Source organism: Cetorhinus maximus, chromosome 11 (genome assembly GCF_964194155.1).
Source record: "Cetorhinus maximus chromosome 11, sCetMax3.hap1.1, whole genome shotgun sequence".
NCBI classification, from domain to species: domain Eukaryota; kingdom Metazoa; phylum Chordata; class Chondrichthyes; order Lamniformes; family Cetorhinidae; genus Cetorhinus; species Cetorhinus maximus.
Window position 1 is genome coordinate 67,678,197 of NC_135889.1, and position 27,922 is coordinate 67,706,118.

The 27,922-nt window shown below is 41.6% G+C and overlaps 1 protein-coding gene across 3 annotated transcripts in view; it reads left to right on the forward strand.

Moving 5' to 3' along the window:
- The window catches only part of ccdc14 (coiled-coil domain containing 14), a 94,485-nt gene that overhangs the window by 25,216 nt on the left and 41,347 nt on the right, over positions 1-27,922 (forward strand). For 2 of the 3 annotated variants that reach the window (XM_078552172.1, XM_078552174.1), the window contains 5 exons: positions 14,865-15,095; positions 15,307-15,401; positions 21,119-21,656; positions 24,487-24,628; positions 27,708-27,790. In XM_078552172.1, coding sequence (XP_078408298.1) covers positions 14,865-15,095; positions 15,307-15,401; positions 21,119-21,656; positions 24,487-24,628; positions 27,708-27,790 — 1,089 coding nt within the window. The remainder of the gene's footprint in view (positions 1-14,864; positions 15,096-15,306; positions 15,402-21,118; positions 21,657-24,486; positions 24,629-27,707; positions 27,791-27,922) is intronic. The other variant, XM_078552173.1, reaches the window with a different exon arrangement.

A 27,922-nucleotide genomic window follows, 5' to 3' on the forward strand; every position in this document is an offset into this window, starting at 1 on the left:
TGATAGCACCAAAACTGAGGGGTTGGGAAATATGCCACCGCTCATTAAGGGGGAAGCAAATAAAACACCTTTCTGTTTGAGGATGGGTGGTGAGAGGAAAAACCAGGGCTGTTTAAATCAACCTCCTGTGGAATAGAGCTTTAGTCAGCTAAAGTGTCTAATGGGTTAAATGATCTAAAAGTGATTTATATTGCAGTAATGTTTAATGTAAACTAATCAAGCAGTGTAAACTAATCACGAGGAGTATCTTTGAAAAGTTTGTGGTTACAAATGCATCCTGTTATGTGCTAGATGAAACAATGGTGCCCTGGATTAAATCTGCTGATATGGTAATTTATGTAATCTTTACCTACATAGTTGTAGTTAAACTATCTCCTGTCTTATCATGAAATGTCCCATCTGCCTGTAATTGTATTACTGTGCTCGCCCTATGTACATGCTAACCATGACATAACTGTGATTTCCTGATGTATGGACCTTTTATACGGTATGAATTTCCTGTTATGAGCTGTATAAACAACGCTGGATTCTCTGTTTAGGGTAGAAGACTGACTAGGAACCATGTGTGGTGTCCTGAGCAGCCTACTCCCAAGCATGCTTGAATAAATATAGTTTTGCTTCTAACAAGTCAGTGTTCTGGTAGTTGTGTCTGATTCGACACCCCCTCCTATCTGTAACAACTGCTACAACTCTGCCAAAAAGCAGATTGGTGCAGATCAGTGACACCCTGTAAGGGCAAAGATGAGGGTCATCCTGTTTAATGCATTAGACGTTGGCTTTTAGAATTTACATTGTTGTGGTCAAGGCTTGTAAGGACTCATTTGATGGCTGTGAATAATATTCTATGGGGTTGGCCAGTCCCATCCATGCAGGACAACATTACCACACTGCCCTGCAACATCAAACATTTGTACTTGAGGCAGATGCTTCCATTCTCTCTACAATGGTGTTTAGTGTGTGGAAGGCCTGGCAGTGTGTTAGATTTTCTGCTACCCTTCAATGATCTTTTTCATTAGCCCCTGGGCCAGAACACCTTTGTTTAGCTGAGTAGAAATTGGAGAGGCTATACCCTCCAATGTGGACCCTTCACTGCTGTCCCTGTCACCACTGTCTGCTCTTGTTCACTTGAGGTGAGTCACCAGTTGAAAACCCCAACTATCTGTCCAACTGAAGTGGGAGGCTCTGACCTAGCCAATGGCAAGCATGAGTCTTCTGACTGTATGCCCCTCAGAAGGAAATCGGCTTCTGTCATCCATGAGGTCTAGTGGTTGCTCCTGCCTGCAGGAAGACCCTGGAGAGAAAATATGAATTAGTGCTGGCAAGACAATTTTGAAACTTGTCATTATGAAGATGATTATATTTCACTTGTGGCTGAAAAAAGCCAATATGCCTAAGTGTTGTATGACAAGAGGTTTATGTTTGATTCTGTCAGGTGTTTGGTGGTCCTCTATCTCTGATGGCTAGGGATGCTGAGATGCCACTGATCTTGATGCCTCCTCCTCTACATCTGCTCCAAGTTGTGGAGATCTGTGGAAGACCATCACTGGTTCTCACTCTCCATGGTATTTTGCACTTTTTTTCCTGCAATGGATAAAGTGACAGTAATAGTATGTGTTCACCCAGTTGAAGTGCATTTGGTGTTGGGGATGGTAGTCAGGAAAAGGCTTGAAATTGCATAAGGATGAGGTTGACCAGTGGATGGCTGGGGAGATGTGGAAGTGCATAGAAAGAGAAGGATTGGGTGTGCTTGCAAGGAAGTAAATGTGAGGAGTTCTGTGATAGTGTAGGTTTGACAGGGCAGAGTGAGGAAGGCTGGATGTGATGTGCAGAATGAGATGTAGGTGAGTGTGTGTATACAGCGTTCATCTTTCCTGATCTGGTGACATCATTAAAACACACCTGTCCTGAAGCCAAAATCTGCTGATTTGTTAGGCCAGTGTCTTCCTCCTGTTGCTTCGAAAGATCTTTCTCCAGCTTCTCGCTGCATCCATCAGTACGTTAAGAGGCATCATTAAAGCATGGCACAGCCTTTGACCGTCCTGAATCCATTCTGAAACAACTTCTTCCTCTCTGGCTTCCAACTCTCAATTCCCTTTTTGGGCTCGTCCTTTTTTAAATAGTAGAGTTGAGATAGTACCATGCAGGACTGCACCTTGCCTGCTGTTATACATTCAATGCCAAACCTGGAAGTAAAATTACCATAATGAGGTAACTACCTTTTAAACTGCCATAAATGCAAGAAACCTGCAAGTAATTTCAGTGATTTATGTGACTTTGCACACATGCATGCACACAGACTTCCCAACATGCCTCAGTTCATAACAAAGGCCATCTTTAACAAGTCTGGCCTACATGTGACTCCAGATCCACAGCCATATGGTTGACTCTTAAAGAAGTGGCCCAGTACGCCACTCAGCTGTATCAAATCACTACAAAAAAGCTCATTAAGAATAAAACTTGATGGACCACCTGGCAATGACCTGGGCACTGAAAATGACAAAGGGACACCCTGCCCAGTTGATCCTGCAAAGTCCTCCTTACTACATCTGGAGCTTGTGCCAAAATTAGGAGAGCTGTCCCACAGACCAGTCCAGCAACACCCTGACATAGCCTTACTCATTGAATCATAATCTCCAGCCAATGGCCAATACTCCATCCCTGGTTATGTCCTGTCCCACCAGCAGGACCAACCCACCAGAGGTGGTGACAGAGCAGTATACAGCAAGAAGGGAGTCCTCAACACTGACTCCAGATTACCTGGAGCCTCATGGCATCAGGTCAAATATGGGTAAGGAAATTCCCTGTTGACTACCATTTACCGTCCCTCCCTCAGCTTATTAATCAATTCTCCATGTTGAACGCTACTTGGAATAAGCAAGGAGGGTAGCAAAAATCACGGAATGTGTACTGGGTAGGAGACTTCAAAGTCCATCACCAGGAGTGGTTCATTAGCACTGCTATTAACCAAACTGGCCAAGTCTTGAAGGGTATATCATCTGCCAGATTGGGCATACGGCAGGTGGTGAGAACCAACCAGGAGGGCAAACCTGCTTGATCTCATCCTCACCAGTCTATCTGTTGCAAATACATCTGTCCATGACAATTTTGGTAGGAGTGACCACATGCACAGTCCTTTGTGGAAGCAAAGTACCATATTCACATTTGAGGATACTTTCCATTGTGTTATGTGGCTTTGCACCACTGTGCTGAATGGCATTGATTCTGAACAGATCTGACAGCTCAAAACTGGGTACCCATGAGGTTCTCTGGGCTATCAGGAGCAGAAATTGTATTAGAAACATAGAAAATAGGAGCAGGAGTAGGCCATTCGGCCCTTTGAGCCTGCTCCACCATTCACTATGATCATGGCTGATCATCCAACTCAATACCCTGCTCCCGCTTTCTCCCCATATCTTGTAATCCCTTTCGTCCCAAGATCTATATCTAACTCCTCCTTGAAAACATACAATGTTTTGGCCTCAACTACTTTCTGTGGTAGCGAATTCCACAGGCTCACCACTCTCACTGGGTGAAGAAATTTCTCCTCATCTCAGTTCTAAATGGTCTACCCCTTATCCTCAGACTGTGACCCCTGGTTCTGGACTCCCCCACAATCGGGAACATCCTTCCTGCATCTACCCTGTCAGAATTTTATAGGTTTCTATGAGACCCCGCCCCCATTCTTCTGAACTCCAGCGAATATAATCCTAACCGACTCAATCTCTCTTCATATGTCAGTCCTGCCATCCCAGGAATCAGTCTGGTAAACCTTCGCTGCACTCCCTCTATAGCAAGAACATCCTTCCTCGACTAAGGAGAGCAAGACTGCATATAATATTCCAGGTGTGGTCTCACCAAGGCCCTGTATAATTGCAGCAAGACATCCCTGTTCCTGTACTCGAATCCTCTCGCTATGAAGGCTAACATACCATTTGCCACCTTTACCACCTGTTGCACCTGCACGCTTACCTTCAGCGACTGGTGTACGAGGATACCCAGGTCTTGTTGCACATTCCCCGCTCTCAATTTATAGCCATTCAAATAATAATCTGCCTTCCTGCTTTTGCCACCAAAGTGGATAACCTCACATTTATCCACATTATATTGCATCTGCCATGCATTTGCCCACTCACTCAGCTTGTCCAAATCACACTGAAGCATCTCTGCATCCTCCTCACAGCTCACCGTCCCACCCAGCTTTGTGCCATCTGCAAATTTGGAGATATTACATTTAGTTCCCTCATCTAAATCATTAATATTCATTGTGAATAGCTTCAACCAAGGCCCAGCATATCCCTTACTTAAAGGATCATCCTTCAGCAAACATCCCCATCCTCAATAATGGGAGAGCCCAGATATCAGCGCAAAGGAAAAGGCTGCACTATTTGCAACCATTTTCCACCAGAGGTGCCAAGTGGATAATCTATCAAATTCCTCTTCCTAACATCACAGGTGCCAGTCTTCAGCCAATTCAATACACTCCATGTGATACAAGAAATGGCTGAAGGCACTGAATACAACAAAGACTCTGGGTCCTAACAACATCCTGACTGTAGTACTGAAGGCTTGTGCTTCAGAACTAGCCATGCCCCTAGCCATGCTGTTCCAGTACATCTACAATATTGGCAACTAGCTGACAATGATGAAAATTATCCATATATGTCCAGTCCCCAAAAAGCACAACAAATCCAATCTGGCCATTACCACATCATTAATCATGAACAAAGTGATGGAAGATGTCATTGACAGTGCAATCAAGCAGCACTTGCACAGCAATAACCTACTTACCATGCTCAATTTGTGTTCAGCCAGGGACACACAGCTGCAGGCCTCATTGCAGCCTTGGTTCAAATGTGGACAAGAGTTGAGTTCCAAAGATGAGGTGAGAGCGATTGCCCTTGACATCAAGGCAACATTTGACTCAATGCAGCACCAAGGAGCCATAGAAAAACTAAAGTTAATGGAAGTCTGCCTGGGGGTGGGGTGGAAACACTGCACTGGTTGAAATCATACCTAGCACAAAAGATGGTTGAGGCCAATAATCTCAGCCCCTGGATTGCTGTAAGAGTTCCTCCAGGGTAGTGTCCTAGATCCAACCACTTCTTCAATAACTTGATAAGTCTTATAAGTGGGGATGTTTGATGGTACAGTATTCAGTACTGCTTGCAATTCTTTAGATACTGAAGCAGCCCCTGATCGCATGCAGCAAGACCTGGACAACATTCTGCCTTGGGCTGATATGTGGCAAGTAACATTCACGTTACACAAGTGCCAAGCAATGACCATCCCCAACAAGAGGGACTGTCTAAACATCTCTGCTTAACATTCATCCAGACAAGTAGAGTATTCCATCACACTCCTGCCTTGTAGATGGTGGACAGGCTTTGGGGAGCTAGGAGTTGAGTTACTCACCACAGAATTCTCAGCGTTCAATGGCATTGCCACTACTGAATCCTCCTCCTTCAACATCCTGGGGGTTACTATTGACCAGAAACTTAATTGGACTGGCCTTATATACTTAGCTGCAAGAGCCTGTCAGAGGTAATTACAGTCCAGTCAGCTTTAGGCCAGCTTTAGGAAAATTTCTAAAGCCAGTAATCCAGGATAAAATTAATTGGCATTTGGAAATGGGTTGGCGTATATTTGAAAGTCTGCGACAATTTGTGAATGGCGAAAGGTATTTGACTAACATGATGGATCTCTTTGGAGGGTGTGTGTGTGGTGTGAAGTGATTAGTTTTGGTAGGAAGAATAAGGAGAGGCAGTGTAAACTGGTTCAATTTTAAAGAGGTGCAGAAAGAGAGAGAGCTGGGAGTGCATATACAGAAGCCTTTCAAGTGGCAGGACAAATACAAAACTGTTAGAAAGACTTACAGGATCCTCCTCTTTATAAAAGAGGAATGGATTACAAAAGCAAGGTAAAGCAGGGAGGCAATGATGGAGTGGTATTGTTGCTGGGCTAGTAATCCAGAGACCCACGGTAATGCTCTGGGGACCTGGGTTTGAATCCTGCCATAGCAGATGGTGGAATTTGAATTCAGTAAAAAAAGATCTGGAATTAAAAGTCTATTGATGATGACCATAAAGCTATTGTCAATTGTTGTAAAAACCCATCTGGTTCACTAATGTCCTTTAGGGAAAAAAATCTGCTGTCCTCACCTGGTCTGGCCTACATGTGACTCCAGACCCACAGCAATATGGTTGACTCTTAAAATGCCCTCTGAACAAGGGCAATTAGGGATGGGCAGTAAATGCTGGCCTAGGCAGCGATGCCCACATCCCATGCGTGAATTTAAAAAAATTGCACCAAACCTTTCCAAAACACTAGGTGGCGTATTGTCATTCCTGGCCACATACTTCATAGGGAAGGATGTCAAAGCCTTTGAGAGGGTGCAGAGAAAACGTTACTTGCCTCTACAGCCAGGGATGAAAAACTTCAGTTTCATGGAGAGACTACAGAAACTGGAGCAGAGAAGGTTAAGGGAAGAACTGATAGGGGTATACAATATTTTGAAGGGTTTTGATAGAGTAAATCAAGAAAAAAAATTCCTGTAGCAGAATGGTCAATAATCAGAACAGCATTTTAAGTTAATTGACAAAAGAGCCAGGAAGTGATAAAGCACAATAAACTTACTCAGCGAGTTATGATCTAGAATGTATTGCCTTATAGGGGGTTGAAGTAAATTCAATAATTTTGAAATGCTTGAAGGCAAAATATTTGCTGCCCATGGAGAAAGAGTTAAGGAGTAGGTCTAGTATAGCTCTAGCAGGCTGAGCTGGCACAGGCAGGGTGGGCTGAATGGCCTTCAGCATCATATCATTCTATGATTCTTAGTGCTTTAACCAGTAATCTATATAATTACACTGAGGATACAGCCCATGTTATGTAGCACTAGCACTGTGCTAAATGAAAGATTTAGACAAGCTCTAGCAACTTGAATCTGGGCATCAATGAGATACCGTAGGCAAACAGAAGTAGCAGAAAGGAAATGGTTGATGTTGTTAGAGGCCAATTCTCCTAGTGTCAGCACATCACTGTAGGAGTTCCTTAGAGCAGTGTTCTAGGGTCAACCACCTTTAGCTGCTTTCCTTTATTGATCTTTCCTCCACCATATGATAAGAAGTACAAATGTTCGCTGATGATGGCACAGTGTTAGTCTCATTCACAATTCTTCAGATAATGTAGTCCATGCCTATGTGCAGCAAGACCTGGACAACATTCCAGCTTGGGCTGATAAGTGGCAAGTAACATTCGTGCCAAGCAACAACAGTCTCCAACGGGAGAGAATCTAGACACCACCTCTTAATATTCAGTGGTATTACAATCATCAAATTCCTCACTGTCAACATCCTGAGGATCACCATTGACCAGAAACTGAACTGGACCAAGCACATAAGTACTGTGGCTACAAGAGCAGGTCAGCGGCGGGGAATCTTGCCGCAGTGACTCATCTTTTAACTCTCCAGTGCCTTTCCACACCTACAAGGCATAAATCAGGAATATAGTAGAAAAATCTTCACTTGCCTGGATGAGTGCAGCTACAACATTCTAGGAACTCAACGCCAACCAGGACAAGGCTGCCTGCCTGAACAGAATCCTATCCACCACCATACACGTTTACCCTCTCCACCATCGGTGCATAGGAGCTGCAGTGGGGACCATCAACAAGATGTAGTGCAGCAACTCACCAATGTCATGAGAGCATAATAATTTTCATAATATTTTTCTGGTTTATTGTAAAGTAGGTTTATGGGGGAAGTAGTTGGGTCTGTGTGTGTGATTTAATTACATTTGGAATCAGGTAGACTGCAGGCTTTGACTCATCAAAAGAAGCTAGGTTTTTGATATGCTAATAATGCTGGCTTAACATGTAAGATGTGAAGGGAATTTGCATTTTTAGATTAAGGGGGATTTGGATTTCAAAGGGGTCTCAGTCTGTTTACAAATAGCCAGACAAGCAAGCTAAGGAATGTGTTTATTTTTCCCCAAGGGTTACTGACAATATATAATGACATGAAAGTTTTTATGTTATGTGGGAGATACAATTTCAAAGACTTATGAAACAATAATGTTTACATATTAAGAGAAACATTTATAAAGGAGAATGAGGCTATGTGTCAGGAGAAGGTATTGTGAGACCTAACAGAAGTATGTGAAGTAGCCTTAATGAAGCCTCCAGCATTTGAGAATAAGCCTGCTGTCTACAGAAACTGACGCTGGAAAAAGCCATTTTGAATTTCACTGTCTAACTGTGTTTACCTGTTTAAAATCTAAAATCTATTTTTGGACCATTGCCTTAAAAGGGGGTGTAACTGGGAGTCAGGTTAATTAGTAATTTTAGGAGGAGTTATAGTAGTAATTTGTAGCCCTATTTATGTACTTAATCTTTTCTTAATAAATATTTTAATTTAGTTTTTAAAAATCTCAGCCATGTTGGGCTTATTACTTCTGAATTTAGTGCACACATCTAGAAATAAATACAAATTGCAAAACTGCTGTGATAGCATGATCAAGAATCCCTTGTGGATTTGATCCTCCTGGCACACATCATCTGCTGCATCATAACATCAAGGCTTCTTTGACAGCACCTCCCCAACCTGCGACCTCTACCACCTAGAAGGAACATGGGAACAAGAGTGGGCCATTTAGTCTTTCGAGCCTCTTCTGCCATTTGGTGAGATCATGGCTGATAAAGACATAGGCAGCAGGCATATAGGAATATGAGGACCTCTAAATAACACACCATATATGGGCATATATTAAAGCGCCATCATTGCTGGGACAAAATTCTGGAACTCCCTACCCAGCACTGTGGAAGCACGATCATTAGATGGACTGTTGTGCTTCAAGAAGGCAGCTTACTAACATCACCTCCTGAAGGGCAAATAACAATAGGCAATATATACCGGACTTGTCTGTCTCTTGAGAATGAATAAGTAAACTTTCTTTAAAAAAATGTATTGTGTTGGTCCTCCCAACTTGCATGACATTACAATTTCTGTTATATGTTAGATTTGACTATTCCAATGTTCTCCTTGCCAGCCCCCCAATCTTCCACCCTCGATGAGCTTGAGTTCTTCCAAAATTTTGCTCGCAGTATCCCAACTTACAGGAAGGCTTGTTCACCCATGATTCCTGTGCTCTGTGACCTACATTGGTTCATGGTCCACCAACACCACTTTTTTTTTTATTCCCATCATCATGATGAAATCCCTCCATGACCTTACCCCTTCCCATGTGAACTTAGCAGTGTCAGCACTATGTGCTTTCTGAACTTAGTTTATGCACTGCGCACTCTGACTGGTATTGTGAGACTTGTGCTTTCTGTAAGATAGGTAGAGTTAATTGTGTTCACTGAACGTGGCACTGTGCATTTTCTGAATTTGGTAGTGAAAGCATTAGTGACTCCTGCTTTAAACATCTGTGAACAAATGTCCCAAAGCAGACAGTTTGTGATACTCTGAATACATTTAAGGTTTTACTTTCTTCCATTTATGTTCCCCTTCAGGCTGCTTACTACTACACATTTTCCATCAGATGGAAGGCTGGACAGTCTAGGCTTCAGATTTCTCCATGGACACTACCAATGCTGCTGCATATTGAACTATTAGAGGTGCAAATTATGTGAAATAATAGCTATCTGTCATTTCCCTTCTCCCCAGGTTATCATGAGGTGCTTCATCAAGGTAGATAGCTTGGGACTCAGTTTTGCTTTTGATACTGCTAGTGATTTAGATTTAAAACATAGAAACATGGAAAATAGGAGCAGGAGTAGGCCATTTGGTCCCTCGAGCCTGTTCTGCCATTCAGTATAATCATGGCTGATCCTCTATCTCAGTACCATACTCCTCTCTCTGCCCATGCCCCTTGATGCCTTTAGTGTCTAGAAACCTATCCATTTCCTCCTTTTAAATATATTCAGTGACTTGGGCTCCACAGCCTCCTGTGGTAGAGAATTCCACAGGTTCACCACCCTGTAAGGAAAGAAATTTCTCCTCTCCTCAGTCCTAAATGGCCTATCCCATATCCTGAGACTGTGACCCCTTGTTCTAGACCACCCCCCCAGCCAGGTGAAAACATTACCCCTACATCCAGTCTGTCCAGCCATGTCAGAATTTTATACATTTCAATGAGATCCCCTCTCATTCTTCTAAACTCCAGTGAATACAGGCCTAGTCGACCCAATCTGTCCTCATACGACAATCCTGCAATCCCACGAATCAGTGTGGTGAACCTTCACTGCACTCCCTCAGTGGCAAGTATATCCTTTCTTAGGTAAGGAAACCAAAACTATACACAATACTCCAGGTGTGAACTCACCAAGGCCCTGTACAGCTGCAGTAAGACATCCTTGCTCCTGTACTCAAACCCACTTACAGTGAAGACCAACATACCATTTGCCTACCTAACTGCTTACTGCACCTGCATGCTTGTTTTCAGTGACTGGTGTACAAGGACATCCAAGTCCCTTTGTACATCAGCATTTCCTAATCCATCACCATTTAAATAATTCCCTGGCATTGTTTTTCCTGCCAAAGTAGATAATTTCACACTTGCCAACATTATACTGCATCTGCCATGAATTTGCCCACTCAACTTGTCTAAATTGCCTTGATGCCTCTTTACATCCTCCTTACCACTCATTCCCACCTAGTTCTAGGTCGTCAGCAAACTTGGAAATATTACATTTGGTTCCCTTTATCCAAATCATTGATATACGATGTGAATAGCTGGGAGCCAAGCACTGATCCCTGTGGTACCCCACTAGGCACCACCTGCCGCTCTGAAAAAGATCCATTTATTCCTCATATTTCCTGTCTGCTAACCAATTCTCAATCCATGCCAATATATTACCCCCAATCCCATGTGCTTTAATTTTACACACTAACCTCTTATGTGGGACTTTATCAAAAGCTTTCTGAAAATCCAAATACACCACATCCACTGGTTCTCCCTTATCTATTCTGCTAGTTACATCCTCAAAAAATTCCAGTAGGTTTGTCAAACATGGTTTCCCTTTCATAAATCCACGTTGAGTTAGAAAATATCAACAGGATTAGACACAGTGTTCTGTTATCACATCCTTTATAATAGACTCTAGCATTTTCCCAACTACTGATGCTAGGCTAACCAGTCTATAATTCCCTGTTTTCTCCCACCCTCCTTTAAATAGTGGGGTTACATTTGCCACCCTCCAATCTGCTGGGACTGTTCCAGAATTTGGGAAGATGACAACCAATGCATCCACTATTTCCATGGCCACCTCCTTTAGTATCCTGGGATATAGAATATCAGGCCCTGGGGATTTATTAATTTCTCCAGCTATGTTGTTTTAGTAATACTAATTTCCTTCAATTCCTCCTTCTCACTAGACTCTTGGTTCCCTAATATTTCTGGGAAGTTATTTGTGTTGTCTTCTGTGAAGACAGAACTAAAGTAGTTGTTTAATTGCTCTGTCATTTGCTTGTTCTCTATTATAAATTATCCCGTTTCAGACTGAAGGGATCTACGTTTGCGTTCACTAATCTTTTTCTTTTTACATACTTAAAAGCAGACTGTGAAAGCTTTTATGCTTTTTGCAAGTTTACTCTCGTACTTAATTTTTCCCCTCTTAATCAATCTCTTGGCCCTCCTTTGCTGAATTTTAAACTGCTCCCAATCCTCGGGCTTGCTACTTTTTCTAGCAACTTTTAAATGGCTCCTCTTTGGATCTAATACTATCCTTAATTTCTTTTGTTAGCCATGGTTGGGCTGCTTTTCCTGTTGTGTTTTTGCGCCAGAAAGGAATGTATAACTGTTACGATGCCTGCATTTGTTCCTTAAATATTAGCCATTACCTAGCCACAGTCATGTCTTTTTAATGAAGGCCCCGAATCTATCATAGCCAACTAGCCCCTCATACCTTAGTAGTTTCTTTTGTTTAGATTTAGAACCCTAGTTTCAGATTGGACTACTTCTCTTTCCATCCTAATGAAGAATTCTATGATGTTATGGTCACTCTTCCCCCAAAGGACCCTGCATAACAAGATTATTAACTAACCCCTTCTCATTGCACAATACCAAATCTAGGGATAGCCTGTTCCCTAGTTGGGTCATTGACATAGTGGTCTAAAAAGCATTTCATACACACTCCAGGAAATCATTGGCCACAGCATTATTGCTAAATTGGTTTGCCCAGTCTACATGTAGATTAAAGTCACCGATGATTACTGTAGCATCCTTTTTACATGCATCTCTAATTTCCTGTTTAATACAGTCCCCTACCTTACCACCACTATTTGGAGGTCTATAGACAACTTCTACCAATAATTTCTACCCCTTGTTGCTTCTCAGCTCCACCCAGACTGATTCCACATCTTGATTTTCTGAGTCAATATCCTTTCTCACTATTGCATTGATATCATCCTTTACCAATAATGCCACCCCACCTCCCTTTCCTTTTTGCCCATCCTTCCTAAATATCAAATACCCTTGGATATTCAATTCCCAGCTTTGGTCACCCTGCACGCATGTCTCCGTAATTGCAATAATATTGTACCCATTTATATCTATTTACGCTGTTACTTCGTCTACTTTATTGCAAATGCTCCGTGCATTCAGATGCAGTGCCTTTAGACTGGTCTTTAATATTTTTATACTTTTTTTTGGACTATGGCCCTATTTGCTGCTCGCCCTAGTTTCCTCTGCCTTCCACTTTTGATTTTAACTTTTCTATATTTGTTTCCCTCTCTTGTATCTCCCCGCTCAGGTTCCCATCCCCCTACTACTAGTTTAAACCCTCCCCACAGTATAGGGAATACCCCTGCAAGGACATTGGTCCTGGTCCTGCTGGGGTGCAATCTGTCCAGCATGTACAGGTCCCATCTTCCCCAGAATCGGTCCCAGGAATCTAAATCCCTCGTTCCTACACCATCTCACCAGCCAAGCATTCATCTGGTCTATTCTCTTATTCCTGATCTCCCTAGCACATGGCATTGGGAGTAATCCTGAGATTACTACCTCTTTGAGGTCCTGCTTTTTAATTTATTTCCTAGCTTTCTATATTCTGCTTGCAGGACCTCATTCCTCTTTTTACCCATGTCATTGGTACCGATGTGGACCATGACCTCTGGCTGTTCACCTTCCCCCTTCAGAATGCCCTGCAGCCGCTCATTGACAGCCTTGATTCTGGCACCAGGGAGGCAACATACCATCCTGGTGTCACGTCTGTCTGTTCCTCTTATGATAGAATCCCACATCACTATTGCTCTCCCACTTTTTTTCTCCCCCTACCTGTGCAGTTGAGCCACTCATGGTGCCATGGACTTGGTTCTTGCTGCATTCTCCTGCGAAAGCATCTCCCCCAGCAGTATCCAAAATGGAAATCTGTTAGAGAGGGAGATGGACTCGAGGAACTCCTGCACTACCTGCCTGGTGCTTTTACTGTCTCACCGTCACCCATTCCCTTTCTGCCTATGCACTCTTTACCTGTGGTGTGACTACCTCACTGTACATGCTATCCATGAAGATCTCAGCATTGCGGATGTCTCTGTGATTCCAGCTGCAGCTCCATCTTCAAAACACAGGTTGAGTAGCTGCACCTGGAGACACATGGTCACCCTGAACACTGGAAGTGTCCCTGACTTCCCACATTGCACAGGAGGAGCATTCTGTCTGGCCAAGCTGCCCTACCATGACTTACCCCTAAATTACTCCCTTCTAGTTTAAAGAAGATTAAATATATACTAGGGATCTTACTTTAGATTAAGTAGTGTTGAAAGTATAAGTAGTAAAGACCAATTTTTACTTTTAAGACTGGACAGTAGAAATACTCACCAGGTCCTACCTACCAAGGCCCCCACTCCTCTTGCGCTGGCTCCTGGTCCTGTTTGATGAACTTATGTTTCCCCTGTGATGTCATTCTTGGATGTTTTCAAAATAAATCAACGCTCTCATGCAGCTTTCCAAATCCTGGTCTCCTGGAAGCTGACGATAGAGAAAGAAAAGAGCACCTCCCTCCCCTCCTCACCAAACTCGGTGATTCCACTCTAAACAGACTTAAAGCTTATTTGTCAGTATTTATTGAAATATTTAAATATCTATGTTGTTTTATGTGGATTTCTGTTTTATGATGAAGACGAGGAATTTTCCATTTCTTATTAGGGACATAGTTGCTATTATGCTTGAAACAACTTTACATGATGTTGAAAACAAAACTGATTTCTCATTGGCTCGTGGAAAATATAGAAAATCATGAATTATGATTACTTGGAATATTTCAATATTACGGGAGACTTTTTATAAAAGATGATTCAACAGCTTGTCAAGAGTTATATTAATAAATAATTATTGGTGATTTAGATTTTAACAAACGTTTCTACCTGTGAAGGTAGCCAGATGGTTATCATGACAGGTGGCTGTTATCTAGATTGTTTCATATAAGTTGCACCTCCAATAGTTTGAGCACCATTGATGGGATCCATGGAAAAGTCTAGAGCCTAGACTGTGCAGCAACCACCAGCCCCCGCAATCTGGAAAATGTGTAGTGGCAAGTACGCATTTTTAGTGTTAAGCGGCATGGAAAAGAAAGAAAAAGATTTAAAGATCCATTCAGCGCATCATAAACTATCTGTTTTGGGATTTTTTTAATCACAACTGTTTCTTAAAGTTGCATGACTTTGCAGATCGCTGTCTGATTATAGGATTTTGTATTCCCAAATCGCTTCCTATTTTGAGATTTTTAAATGATTACAAATACTTTTAGAAATCATGTAGAGTTTCAGATTCCTACTGTACTTAAGAGCTATTTAATATGAACAGTTTATGTTCTGTCTCATGCTAGGCTAACATTGCTCAAGTTCAAATCTTATTTATTTTCTGATTAGTTTCAACAAAGTTCAAGGTGACCTCTGATGCAGCAGAAGTAGGTGTGAACAACACTGTGCATGTGTCAACAATGCCACAGTTCACAATCCCATCAAGCCAGCATTCTCCTGGAATAAATCAGTGCCTCTCTGATCATGTACAGACACAAATGGGTCTTATAAATGGCCATGCTCCAGTTAGTGCCTCTAATGGGATACCTGCCCGATCTTACTACACAATTTTGGACTCTGGTAAGGATCTGCTTAATGACTTCACAGTAAATGTAGTCGTCAAAAAAAACTTGCTTTTATTCTCATTTCAGAATGTTTAGGTCCTTTTGCACATGTCAGCATGTGCTTAAGATAGTTAAGTTTCTACGTGCCAATAAGTGGCACACCATAATTTTACCTGTGTAAAACTAGTGGTTACCATAGACAAAATGTTTGTAATGTGTTTTCTTAGGGTCCCAAGCTGTTCCAACATTTAATTGTCGACTCCCTACCTCTACACCAGCTATGTCTCCAAAGAATGCTGAGCATCCATTAGTAATACAAAGTGTGAGTATAGAAACGGGTTGTTCTGTTACAGATTTTATTCACAATGTGTGGGACATTGCAATGTAAATAACTGTTAAACTAGCAGATTCGGGGGAATCCAATCTCCCTGGACTAACCAGATCTGTACATTGTCACCTTGTACACTGAAGCTTAAAAAAACGCAATATATCTACTAGGAAATGAGAAATTGTTTATTGCTTTAATAACTCAGTATTACTGAAAGCCTAAATCACAAAAAATACTTTTTGTTTTCATCCTTTTTGCTGCTGTCCTGTTATTCATTTTCTCACTATTTACTTTTTCTTTGACTTATTTTAGTTAAACTTCCATTTTACACCTATTCTTAGACTTCTCTAGTGATCCCAGCCTTTTTTCCCCCCAACTTGATCTTCTGTCTCATGCTGCCCACTATCTATTTGAGATATGCCTAGCTTCGTAAAAAATACTCAAGCATTGGTCAAAAATAATGGGCTTTAGGGCCAATCGAATAATTGGACATGTGTTCCTATCTTTAATTCATTCCTGTAATGGCACGCAATGGAAAGGTTTCCTCCAACCCAGATGCAAAATCCAAGAGGATATGAACTGCTACAGGGATGCAACAGCTCTGGCCTAAACTGACCTGTCACTCACCGCTTTGTAAGGAGATTCAGCCGTACAAAAAACCTTCCTCTTTGCCATGGTCCCTTGCATGAGGACTGGGTTACATTGCTGGCATTAATTTTGTACATTAAGGTAGTTGGTGCATTGCAAGTTGCCTTGCATTGGTCCTGCCACCAAACCCAAGGTTTGTTGTACATCAGCTGAGGAGCTCTGAGATTTATGCTGCTTAAAGGCCTTACCAAAGTTGCATTTCTGGTTAAAGAGGAAATTAACACAATAATGAGGAAAGATATTGACTCCGACGATGTGGAATCTGTAAGGGTAGAGCTGAGAAACACTAAGGGGCAAAAAACGTTAGTGGGTGTTCTATATAGTCCCCAAACTGTAGTGGTGATGTTGGGAATGGCATTAAACAGGAAATTAGAGATGCATGCAATAAAGGAACATCTGTAATTATGGGTGACTTTAATCTGCATATAGATTGGGCAAAGCAAATTAGTAACAATACCGTGGAGGAGTAATTCCTGGAGTGTATATGGGATGGTTTTCTGGACCAATACGTTGAGGAACCAACTAGAGAACAGGCCATCTTCGACTGGGTATTGTGAAATGAGAAAGGAATAATTGGCAATCTAGTTGTGTGAGGCCCCTTGGGGATAAGCGACCATAATATGATAGAATTCTCCATCAAGATGGAGAGTGACATAGTTGATTCTGAGACTAGGGTCCTGAATCTTAATAAAGGAAACTACGATGGTATGAGGCGCGAGTTGGCTATGATGGATTGGGAAACGTTACTTAAAGGGATGACGGTGGATAGGCAATGGCAAACATTCAAAGAGCACATGGGTGAACTGCAACAATTGTTTAATCCTGTCTGGCGCAAAAGTAAAACAGGAAAGGTGGCCAAAACCATGGCTTACAAGGGAAATTAGAGATAGTATTAGATCCAAGGAAGAGGCATACAAATTGGCCAGAAAAAAACAATAGACTTGAGGATCGGGAGCAGTTTAGAATTCAGCAAAGGAGGACCAAGGGATTGATTAAGAAGGGGAAAATAGAGTACGAGAGTAAGCTTGCGGGGAACATAAAAACTGACTGTAAAAATTTCTAAAGGTATGTGAAGAGAAAAAGATTGGTGAAGACAAATGTAGGTCCCTTACAGTCAGAAACAGGGGAATTTATAATGGGGAACAAAGAAATGGCTGACCAACTAAATACATACTTTGGTTCTGTCTTCACAAAGGAGGACACAAATAACATACCAGAAATGTTGAGGAACACAGGGTTTAGTGAGAGGGAGGAACTGAAAGAAATCAGTATTAGTAGGGAAATGGTGTTGGGGAAATTGATGGGATTGAAGGCTGATAAATCCCCAGGGCCTGATAATCTACATCTCAGAAGGATGCCATTGCCTTAAGGAAGCGGCCCTAGAAATAGTGGATGCATTGGTGGTCATCTTCGGAGATTCTATAGACCCTGGAACAGCTCCTACAGATTGGAGGGTAGCTAATGTAACCCCACTACTTAAAAAGGGAGGTAAAGAGAAAGCAGGGAATTATAGACCAGTCTGCCTGACGTTGGTAATGGGGAAAATATTAGAGTCCATTATAAAAGATTTAATAGCTGAACACTTGGAAAACAGTGGCAGAATCTGACAGAGTCAGCATGGATTTACGAAAGGGAAATCATGCTTGACAAATCTACTGGAATTTTTCGAGGATGTAACTAGTAAGAGTTGATGAGGGGGAGCCAGTGGATGTAGTTTATTTGGACTTTCAGAAGGCTTTTGACAAAGTCCCACAAGAGATTATGTGTAAAATTAAAGCGCATGGAATTGGGGGTAGTGTACTGAGCTGGATAGAAAACAGGAAACAAAGAGTAGGAATAAACGGGTCTTTTTCCGAATGGCAGGCAGTGACTAATGGGGTACCACAGGGATCGGTGCTGGGACCCCAGCTATTCACAATATATATTAATGATTTAGATGAGGGAACTAAATGTAATATCTCCAAATTTGCAGATGACACAAAGCTGGGTGGGAGGGTGAGCTGTGAGGAGGATGCAGAGATGCTTCAGCGTGATTTGGACAAGCTGAGTGAGTGGGCAAGTGCATGGCAGATGCAGTATAATGTGGATAAATGTGAGGTTACCACTTTGGTAACAAAAACTGGAAGGCAGATTATTATCTGAGTGGCTATAAATTGAGAGAGGGGAATGTGCAACGAGACCTGGGTGTCCTCGTGCACCAGTCATTGAAGGTAAGCATGCAGGTGCAGCAGGCGGTAAAGGCAAATGGTATGTTAGCCTTCATAGCGAGAGGATTCGAGTACAGGAACAGGGATGTCTTGCTGCAATTATACAGGGCCTTGGTGAGACCACACCTGGAATATTGTGTGCAGTTTTGGTCTCCTTATTTGAGGAAGGATGCTCTTGCTATAGAGGGAGTGCAGCGAAGGTTTACCAGACTGATTCCTGGGATGGCAGGACTGACATATGAGGAGAGATTGAGTCGGTTAGGATTATATTCGCTGGAGTTCAGAAGAATGAGGGGGTATCTCATAGAAACCTATAAAATTCTAACAGAACTAGACAGGGTAGTTGCAGGAAGGATGTTCCCGATGGTGGGGGAGTCCAGAACCAGGGGTCACAGTCTGAGGATACAGGGTAGACCATTTAAGACTGAGATGAGGAGAAATTTCTTCACCCAGAGAGTGGTGAGCCTATGGAATTTGCTGCCACAACGTAGTTGAGGCCAAAACATTGTATGTTTTGAAGAAGGAGTTAGATATAGCTCTTGGGGCGAAAGGGATCAAAGGGTATGGGGAGAAAGCGGGAGCAGGCTATTGAGTTGGACGATCCGCCATGATCATGATGATTGGCAGATTAGGCTCGAAGGGCCGACTGGCCTATTCCTGCCCCTATTTTCTATGTTTCTGTGTTACCAGCGTTTGGTATCTGCATAATTAGATCGCATAGAAACATGAATCTGCTGCTGAAGCTCAGCACCACCAACTGGTGGAACCACTGTTTAATGATGCATGTTGATCATTTTTTTTTTCTTCTGGCCACTAATGTTGCTCATCATGCAATCCAATCTTGGTATCTGTTGTCTGCTTTGAAAGGCATCCCATCTGCACTTGTCATTTTTCTAATGAACAACTAGTGATTTTCCTTCTTGGAGGGGAAAAACCAGGGTCTTTGGGATTAAGCTGGCTCCTAAATAAATGGCATGCCTAGTGACAGAAGATTAGAACCAGTCACCCTTCCATGAGACATTAATTAATCCAATACCTGAGCAGGAAAGTTCAGAATGCTGCAGAACTTGAGGCAGGGATTCTTCCCACTCTGTATATGCTATCTTTGTAAGCTTGTGCCTGAACAGGTAGAGTAGTTCTAGTTGTCAAAGTAGAAAAAAAACCTGGTAGTGCTCTGTTAATAATCTTGTGTAGTTGTAGCTGATTACATTGCAACACTGACCCTCAGCCTTGGCTGTTGCCAATTTGTGGCTGAGATTCTAGTATTTTTTAATTGGGGTGTCACTATAAAGAAAATGTATAAGTGTACTACATGTTCAGTAAACAAAAAAAATGTACTCTCATTTTTTAAAGAAACTTTACATTAATTGTCCAGAAGTGGTAAGTTATTGCTTTTATTGTTTTCAGTAGAACTTTTATTTTTAAATGTTGGTAGAACACAGTCGCTAACAAAAAAAAATGGCTAAAGATGACCAGTTCATTGAAACTGAACTGATATGCCCCACAATAAAGTAGTTTGGGTGGAAGGGGTTAAATAACTTTTGAATTTTTGGTCCACAGGTAGTCATCCAGATTTTTTTAAATCTTGTCTTTGTTTTGAGGGCTTCTTCCTTACTGTAGTTTCTGCATAGCACCATCCAGTGGGGAAAAAAAGTATCTCACCAACAACTCTGGTGTTGAAATTTCGTTGTGCCACTTAATGAGTGGCTGCAACATTTTAATTTGCTTTAGCTTGTTAAAAATGGTAAACATGGAAAAGTTAGTGATTGAGAAAAGGTTTATCTGTCCATCTCAATCGATTTCCCTAGCATCCTGATTTTCTTATTGTTAACATCCAGTCTCACTTTCAGCATGCCAAATGTTTTTGCCTGTATGATTCTACCTGGCAGATAATTCTAAATGTTTATATTTCTAAGTTCTTATATTAATATGTTTGAATTTACTTTTTACTAATTTAGTTTGTAATTGAGTCTTACTATTCCTGGTTTACCTTGCCTTTAAATAACTTAATATGCTCTATACCTTATTGGATCCCTCCCTTAACTGATATTCCTAGACTATTATAGAAATCTTCTTGTACACTGTTCAATGCAAATACATTTGTGCCATGGCAAGCATAATTGAGCACATTGCTCCAAACCTGGTTTCACCAGAACTTTGTAAGCCCTTAGCATAATTCATGGAGACAAAATAAGACAATACTACTGATGCTAGAAATCAAACAAAAACAGAAAATTCTGGACATACTCAGCAAGTTGGAAAGCATCTGTAGAGAAAGGAGGAATGTTAATTTTTCAGGTATAGGTCTTCATCAGAATTTCTGACAAAGGGCTCATTAAAGTATTGCTTTACATGTGGTCCTCAAGGGGAATAGCTTGCAGTGTGTTATGTTATTGGTACTAGGCTAATAGATTTGTTTACCATTTTATATGTAGAGACAGTGGTGTAAAAATGTCAGGGACTGTCAGCACTGCATGGGTAATGTGTGTCCAAATAGAGTGGCCCAAAGTTGGGTTTCTACCTAAATACTTTGGGTGAATTGCTAGCACCTGTTCCACCTCGCCTTTCAGGAAGATTGATTTCTGGGCTCTTGCCTTGAAAGAAGGAAGGCAGCAGTTTGTGGGGTGCTTGTGGTTTAACTGTGGTGATGTTGGGGTGTGGGTTCCATTGTGGTGATTAAGAGTGCTTTTGGGAGAGGCAAGGCACTCCTCATGGCTTCACAAAATTCTAAGTAACTAAGGTTGTTATTGTACTTTTGTAATAAATGTAATTCCTTACAAAAAACTGTTTGGCCACTTTTTATGATTGCTATAGTGCCAAATGCTTTTATTCATTTTAATGTTTTCATTGTTTTAGCAGAGCGTGTCCACTGACTTTTCCAATCAACCTGCTCCTCATGGAGGGTTGAGCTTTTTACCTGCTTATTCAGCTACAGCTACCATTGCCCCTCCAATACAACCTGTGGTGACCTTTGCTTCGTCTGCAGTCCCACCTGCTGTGATTGCACATCCTTTCACTCACTTAGTTTGTGACAGTGGTGGCAGTCACAGCTTGGTTAACCATGGCTCACAACAACTGAAGGAACAAGAGCTACTGAAGTGTATCCGGTACATAACCCAAATGCAGCAGCAAGGGGAAGAGCCCCAGCAAGTGGCTTGGAAAACACAGATACAATCACAGGGGGCTGACAAATCAGATACTGAGCAGAGTGATGGGACAAGTGAAGAAGATCACGTCAATTTGGTGGATATTACACCAGTAAGAGACACCAGCTGTCAAACCAGTTTTGACAAACATACAAGACCTAAAAAACAAAGTCCTGACAAAACAGCCAAGAAAGTGAAAACTATCAGATATCTTCTGAGTGAACTGAAGGCTCTGATTGCTGATCAAGGTAGTTGCAATAAATGCTATGATTTATCTTACGGCAAGTTGAATATTTGCTAACCATTCGCTCTATACTTAAGCTTCTGCCTGCACTATAGTGTGGCGCTATACAGTGTTACCCTGAAGTTACGTAGGTACAAACTTAATTTGTTAAATGGTGATCACTAGATGCATTTAATTACCAAATCAAAATGTTTTTTGTCAGTGTTTTGAGTAACCATCCACAAAACATAAATCTTTTGGCCTGTGGAATATAAACAAAAATTGATTGTAATCTTCCAAAATTCCCTAGATTCTGGAAAGGCCCCAGCAGCTGGGAAAACCACAAATGCAAAACCTTCATTCAAACAGGAAGCTATAGTCCAGTTAGCCTAATATGTCATTGAGAAAATGCTGGAATCTATTATTAAGGAAGTACTAAACAGGACATTTAGAAGATTGTCATAAAATCAAGCAGAGTCAGCATGGTTTTATGAAAGGGAATTAATGTTTGATACATTCTCAAAGAATTCTAATAAATGTAACAAACAGGCTGGAAAAAAGTGGAACCAGTAGTTGGAGTGTATTTGGATTTTCAAATTGCATTCAAAAGGTGTCACAAAATTTAAGATAAGAACTACACAAGATAGGAACTCATGGTATTGGGCACATTATACAAGCATGGAAGACAATTGGCTAACTGACAAGAAACAGTCAGGATAAATAGATCATTTTCAGGTTGGCAAACTGTAATTGGTGGGGTGTCACAGCTGGGGCCTCAACTATTTACAATCTTGGATGAAAGAACAGTGTATTGTAGCCAAATTTGTTGGTTATACAAAAGATAGATATTCCTGCTTAAGTGGAATATTCAAAGAAGAGCAGGAAGTTTTCCCATTGTCCAATATTTTTCCCTTAACTTAAAAAAACAAATTATCCGGCCAGTCATCCCTCCTTCCATCTGTCCTTCCTTCCAAATTAACAAAAATGACCTCAAAATTTAATGCATTGATTAAATACTTTGGAATGCCCTGGTGGTATATAAATGGGGGAGAGTTTTTGGCTCGGTGAGTGGGGGCGGAGCCCGCTCGCCGAGGCTTAAAATGATGCAGGGTGACGTCAAGTGTGTGTCATTTAGATTTTCAGTTCGGCGGGTGCGCAGCCGAGTTGGTTGCACGCCTGCTGAACTGTCAAAGGCCTGTTAAGGCTATTAATTAACTAAGTAAAGCTATTGAGAAAGCTGCCCGTCCAACGAAAGATCACACTGCCGACTCAGGGTACCCCCCCCTGCCCGTACAGGAAGCGCACAGCACTTCCGGGCATGCGTCAAGGCCCACGCACTTAAAATGGTGGCGCAGATCGGATCCGCGCCCGCCCTCACACAACCCCCCCGACAGTGGGAAATTTCTCTCCATGAAGTTCTTTTTATCTAGTTTTTCCCCCCATCTATTCCATTCATCAAACAAATAAAAATAATGAAATAATGTAACTTTTCAAAAAATCTTCCACCCAGTAATGTCTCTTAGATGAAGATGTAGATAAGTTCAGCATTTACAAATATCTTCTGTTGCAGTTATGAGGTGTATAAAATTATGATATTTTGGACTGTCTTTGAACTCCAGTTAAAATGAAGGGGGTCATGTGACTATTCTAAATTCTGTCTGACAACAAGCCTGGTTTAGTCAAAGATTTGGCTGAGCAAGGTGTGAAGTTCTCATTCATAATAACATAAGAACCTGGGAACAAAGGACATCTGAGCTCATGGTAAATACACTTGCCAGCTCCAAGTTTTTGGAGGCTGAAGGAAAAAAGGAGAGGAAAAGACATCAGTTGGTGTGGTCAGCAGAGAGGAGGCTGAAGGCTTTTTGCAAGCTACTGAATCCAGAAACGGGAGGGAGAAGGGGTCTTGTCAAAGAGATGCATTCCGTAGCCATCTCAGGAATCTGGGAGATTCATCCTGGCATGGCTGGGGGAGCAAGAGTCATCTGACTGGGCTTTACTGGTGGTAGTGGATTTGGGAAACATCTCTGAAAACTGAAGGAAGTGCGTTGAGATGGTCCCTCAAAGTTATTGCTTGGTGCAATGTGAAAACATGAACCCATTGGAAGTGACTGTGGTCTAGTGGTTATAAGGACTGTAATTCTGTAGAGAGTACAATGTGTGATGAGTATAAAGGAGAAATGTTCCTTTCTGCAGTTTAAAGTACTAGTTGCCTACAGAAATAGCATTTAGTTAAGTGTTCTACTAATATGTTGGCATGTGGCTATAAGTGGCCATTGGAGGTGGGTGGAGTGTATGAGGGGCCATTGGGTGGGTGGGGTCCACAGGTTGGCATGAGATGGAACAAATGGTGGCTGGGGACAGGGCGAGGGGGTGAGAGTAGTGAGGACTAGAGGGTCTAATATTTAATAAATCAATTGGGACGGCATCCCAGAGAACATGGTGTTTTTTTTAAAACCAGCCCTCCTTGGCATTCGGCAGCTTCCTCCAATCTACATTCGAGTCAGCAGGTCTGGCTCCATCCCGCAGCGAAGATCCTGTCATTTGGATGAGGTTTTTCCTGAGGTGGGTGCAGCAAGGCAGGAAATTTTCTGGCTCCCCCCTACCTGACACAGGAGTGAAAATCTAAGATGCTTTCAAATTGTAATAACAGTATGTGTGCATAACTACCTCCAATAGCACTCGAAGAATCCCTTCATTCTTGAACTAAGCAGCTGTATCTTATTCATGTTGGATAAATTTTTTCCATTGAAATTATGATCGATTGCAATGCAAGTAAGGTGTGCATTGGTGGGGATTAAATACTAAATGCAACATCTTGACAGATTTGTTAAATATTAATGTCTTTCTGTTGGCAGATGACTCTGAGGCTCATAGGTTGATATTGGAACTAGAGGATAGCATCTCTCTACTACCAACTGTGATTGGAAGCACTAATGTACAAGCAGAAATAGCAATGAGTCTCCAACCTCTACGCAGTGAGAATGCACAGCTGCGCAGGTCAATAGTATTTAATTCCTAATGTCTGCTTTGCACTTTTATTTTTACTTACTTTTCCTCCCTTAACAGTCTAGCCAAAGTGGAAGTTCAATGTGAAGAATCACAAGCATGGGCAACAAATTCTTACTATTTCAGTTTCGTACCTAACATGTTGCTATAGACAGTGTTTCAAAACAGGCAACCTCAGGATGAAGTCTGTGCCAAATTTTGGATCTTGCCAGTTTTCAGGTCAGGCAGTTTGGGTTGCGCTGTTCAGGCCAGGTCAGGTCAAGGGTCACCCTGAGTAAGGAAAAAGACAGGCATGTGAAGCTGATAGCTAGCCGGTGCTTCAGCTTCCAGCACCTAGCCCAACAAGCCGGGAAGTTACTTTACTTGCCTAATAAAAATTCATGACAGCTTTTTTAAAAAAAAAGTCCGGCTTTCAGACAGCCAGATTTGAGACACTGTACCTGTATATAAATGGGACGTGCTAATCTGATGATCTCTAGGCTCAGTTCTCCCTAACATTTTTGTTTGTTTCCACAAGAAACATGTTTGATGCAATGATCCATAACCTCCTATCCCTTGCCAATACGTAGACGTTTGCTATATTTGAATCTGCAGAATTTCTTTACACATCTTTAATGTGCTCCATCCTGTGCTCAAATTTACCTTTTAAAAGGGAGTAATCTAACAAGCTCCTTTTCCTGGACAAGCTACTTAAGAAATCTGCTAATGGGTTCTCCACTACTGTCTACCGCAAGCCTACCTTCACTGGTTAATTTAGCATTGGGATTCCTATAGCTCCACACAATATAGGATTGGCCTTATCAGCAATCATGTGCATTGGGCCCGATTCATTTGCTCACTGTGCAAGCTTGATGCTGAAATGGGATAGCTTTGATGCACCCTGTGCAATAATGGCTACCCTGATCAGACCATTGCAGATAATGTATGCTCTCAAAAATGGGCCTAAGGCCATCACCTTTGGACCTGAAAAGTGCTGTCTACGTCAAATTACCCTGGAAGGGTTAGTTATCTCAAAGTTGAGCAACAAGTGAACTGTTTCATGCTGTTACTATGTAGTAGCAATCAGTGGTATTTTCCACTAACAGTCAAAAAGATGTTCTGCCTAAAAATGAGTAATGTGTTGTGTGAATTTCAATGCCGGTGCAATGTCAGGTACGTAGGCCATAAGTCCCAGCGACTGGCAGATCGTATCAAACAACCTGTCTTTTTGGCTGTTCTCAATAGGCAGAGTACTGACCGTATTCAACCAGCCTGTACTTTCAAAATTCAGAACAGTGTCTAATGTTAGATTGGATTTGATGATTGTTCAGCAAGTGCTGTACAATCCTGAAGAACTACACTAAAGTGTCTGGAATTCACTGCCAGAGGAGGTGGTGGAAGCAGGTACGATAGTGGTGTTTAAGAGGCAGCTTGACAAATATATGAATAGGATGGGAATTGAGGGATACAGACCCCGGAAGTGCAAAATGTTTTAGTTGACGGGCAATATGATTGGCGCAGGCTTGGAGGGCTGAAGGGCCTATTTCCTGTGCTGTACTTTTCTATGTTCTAAAAACCACTAAGATTCAGTCTGGGCTTGCAATGTGGCTCACTTACGCTTGCTAGGAGCTACATATATTCATATGCAAGCACCTGTCCTCTGCAGGAAAAAAGAACATGTCCAAGCATTGTGCTTGTTTTGAGTTAAACAAAAGCGCATGGGTCAATAGGTTGCTGGTATATTTTCAATGGCAATGCCTCAACCAATCAGCACTTTTCTCATGCAGTACAAACTGTTACTCCCTTTGAAATTTGGCAGTGTCTGTCCTGATGAGTACAAGATGAAAAGCTTCAACAGCACATCTTTTTTTTAGCAATACTCAAATAAATTTAAATACATTCTTGCACATTTTTTTAAACTAAATGTTCAGACTAAGTATCACACATTAACACCTTTAAAACATCTTAAGTTTACCTTGTCAAATCCTCCACCATCAACCACCTGGAAATCACCATTGAGCAGAAACTAAACTGGATCAGCCACATACATACTGTAGTTACAAGAGCAGGTTGAAAGTTGGGAATTCTGCAGCAAGTAATTCACACCCCAACTTCCCAAAGCCTTTCCACCATCTACAAAGGTGCAAGTCAAGAGTGCGTAGGAATACGCTTCACTTGCTTGGGTGAGTGCAGCTCTAACAACACTTGAGAAACTTGACAACATTAAGGGAAAAATCAGCCTACTTGATTGGCACCCTATTGGCCACCTTAAACACCACTTCCTTCACCACTGGTGTACCAGGGCTGCAGTGCGTACCATTTACAAAATATATTGGGATGGACAGGGGCAGCAGGCACATGGGAATATCACCATCTATAAGTTTCCCTCCAAGATACACACCACCAGACTTGGAAATATGTCACCATTCCTTCATCATTGTCAGATTAAAATCCTAGAACTCCCTCCTGAACAACATTTTGGGAGTACTTTCACCATACAGACTGTAGTGGTTCAAGACGACAGCTCACCACCACCTTAGCGAGCAATTAGGGATGGGCAATAAATTCTGATTTTGCCACTGATGGCCACATCCCATGAATTTAAAAAAAAAATCCAATTTTTTTTATTCACCATTTAAACATTTGCAGATTTTCTGCTGTTAAACCAAAGCATCCTATTCCACTCATGGCATGTAGAAAAGCATGCTGTGGTTTATTGGAGGGGAAAGAGGGAGGGAGTTTGTTGCTGGTGACCTACTCCAGCTGAAAGAGCAAGTTCCTGCCACAGACAAGATAAGTTCATTTTCTTTTTGGCAGTCAGCGGCTATACTGCAGCTTCATCACTGAAAATCTGGGCCTCTCCCCACAGATGATTCCAGACCTGAGTATTTCCAGCATTTTCTGTTTTTATTTCAGATTCCCAACATATGTAATATTCTGCTTTAGACTAAAGTCTGAACTGTAATTGCTAAATTTTGAATTTCTCCTGCCAATTAAATTTTAGCATTTATTTAGGATACCTTGATTTGGCAAACATTTGATGCAGATGATTTTAGCTCAAATTAAGTTTGTGTTTTCTTTTAAATTTTAGACGGTTAAGGATAGTAAACCAACAACTTAGAGAGCGAGAAAGAGCCGAAAAAGATTCCAGATCTGTAGAGTGCAACTTTGAAGGTATACAGCTTCATTTTAAAAAATATTACAGTCTAAAGCTGATTCCTGAATATCACCTTAAGTAAAATAAACTTGGTTGCTTTTTCTAAAAAAAAAGTTTCATAAGGAATATGCTGGTCTAAGTGATTTCCT